General features: G+C 43.2%; 1 protein-coding gene across 1 annotated transcript in view; it reads left to right on the forward strand.

Moving 5' to 3' along the window:
• The window catches only part of PDE8B (phosphodiesterase 8B), a 464,520-nt gene that overhangs the window by 438,769 nt on the left and 23,577 nt on the right, over positions 1 to 2,174 (forward strand). The window contains exon 20 of the mRNA XM_042781328.1: positions 167 to 334. Within this exon, the coding sequence (XP_042637262.1) occupies positions 167 to 334 (168 nt within the window). The remainder of the gene's footprint in view (positions 1 to 166; positions 335 to 2,174) is intronic.

Below are 2,174 nucleotides of genomic sequence, written 5' to 3' on the forward strand. Positions count from 1 at the left end.
GTTTATCAATGTATTATGCATGGAATTAAGGAAAGAAACCCCCTCCTTTACTCGGAGTCCCAGTCATACCTAGTGTGCCTGAGTGATCACCATTTGTCTGGTCAGTAGCCTGAGTAGGCTTCACCATCATCTTGAACCAACCCTGATCTGACAATCTTTTTTTCAGATTGAGGGAAGTGACTGTGACTGCAACCCTATTGGGAAGAACTTTCCTGAAAACCAAATACTGATCAAGCGCATGATGATTAAGTGTGCTGATGTGGCCAACCCGTGCCGCCCGTTGGACTTGTGTATCGAATGGGCCGGGAGGATCTCTGAGGAGTATTTTGCACAGGTGAGCTGCCTCTCTAGGGGAATGGGGCCTCATTTTTTTTTTTTTTTTAAGTTACTCTCCAGCTGAGTAACTTCCTATCAATTACTAAACCACTCCTCCCTGGAAAGAAACAGCTCACTCCTCTGTAGAGGAGATTCCTGGTTCCCTCAAGGGACTGACTGATGTGGTTGGTGATGTTGCCACTAACCAAAAGCCTCTCCCAGATCAGGGGGGTAGACTGAAACTTTGTCTTTTCATCCTCAAATTGTTGGAGGCTGAACTCTCACAAAACTGGAATATCATCCATTCACTCACTAGGTCATTATTTGAGTGTCTCCATGGTGCATCATGGGGAACACAGACATGAGTAAGACACATCCCTACCTTTAGGTAGTTCACAGTCCAGTAGAGAAAAGGTGTAGACATAAATAGGTCCACACATTAGAGAAATGTGACAAGTAGTTTTTAAAGAGGTACACCTTAAGTGTTACAGGAGTTGAGAAAGATTTCCTCTATATAAAAGGGGGGCTTTGTGGAAGTGATGGTACAGCTGGTTTTTGAAGGATTTGGAAATGCAGAACTAGGAAAGGATTTTCTGAAAGAATACAGCAAACTTAGTACAATGAAAAATTAGAATTTTTATATAAAGGGAGCAGGAATAGGTAGTTCAGTTTGACTATGGCAATGTAAAGAGGAATTATAGGAGAGAAGGCCAGAAAACAGTAGATAGCAAGATACCATTTGAAAATTTCCCTATTTCTAAGGACAAATGTGTGTGGGACAGATAGAAAAACCAAGTTAGGTGCTGGCATGCATTAGCTATGAGTACTGAATGTTGGAGGGTCTCTATGGCTGGAATGTGGAGTTCCAGTAAGATGGCAGATTAGGCAAACAAACTACATGGACCCTTTTCAACAAAGAAATGAGGAACCAATAAACACAGATACAGAAGATAATCCTGGAGCCCAGAGCTTTGAAGGGAACAATACAGAAGTGGATTAGACTACAACTGGTAGAAGAGCCTACATGAGAATGGTGAAAAGGGAGACATACAGAGTTGCAGACAGTCAGTGATCCTGACGGCATGGACAGCTTGGATATTGCCAAGTGCTGTTAGAACCTAAGAATTAGCCTAAAGATCAGATCTGCTAGCCAGGGGCTACACAGAGGACTGCACTGGTGGTTGGTGAATAAAAAAGAAAGTAGCAAAGAGGGAGATGAGCTGAGCTGTGGACTTTTGGCTGTGTGGAGGGCACAGCCATTTTGAATGTTTACAAGCAGTTCGACCATTTTGGATATTTAAAGTGATAGCATTCTCCCAGATTCCAGGGACTTAAGAATAGCCTCCACTTGCTGAGAACCACAAGGACATTCTGGACACTGAGTACTGGAAAGGTGTGATATTCCCCTGGTTACTCTTACACCCCACAACCTCATGGTGAATGGAGGAGTAGCCATCCCTCACTCCCACCTACCTTCTGGCTGGCAAGAATTCCATCCCAGTTTGTGTGCTCTGACAGAGCCTGGGTGCCCTACCCCACCCAGATTTTTTTGGTTTGTTTTTGTCTGTCTGGTGGCGTAGTGCCTAAGAAACTGCTAACCAGAAGCCTGGTGTTTCAAACACACCAACCACTCCTCAGAAGGAAGGTTGGGCAATCTACTTCTATAGTGATACCACCTGGGAAACCCAAGGAGGGGTCACTGTGAGTTGGCTTGGACTCCACAGCAGTGAGTTTCAGTTTTTATTTTTAAAATTATTATTATTATAATTGTCAGTTTTATTATTCTTTCTTCTTCCCTTCCCAGGTTCTAGTTTTCAGCTTTTTCTCTCTTCCCTTTTCCTGGTTCCCTTTTTTTTTTT

Source organism: Orycteropus afer, unplaced genomic scaffold, assembly GCF_000298275.1.
Source record: "Orycteropus afer afer isolate SDZICR_OR568_19922 unplaced genomic scaffold, OryAfe1.0 scaffold00107, whole genome shotgun sequence".
Lineage (NCBI taxonomy): Eukaryota > Metazoa > Chordata > Mammalia > Tubulidentata > Orycteropodidae > Orycteropus > Orycteropus afer.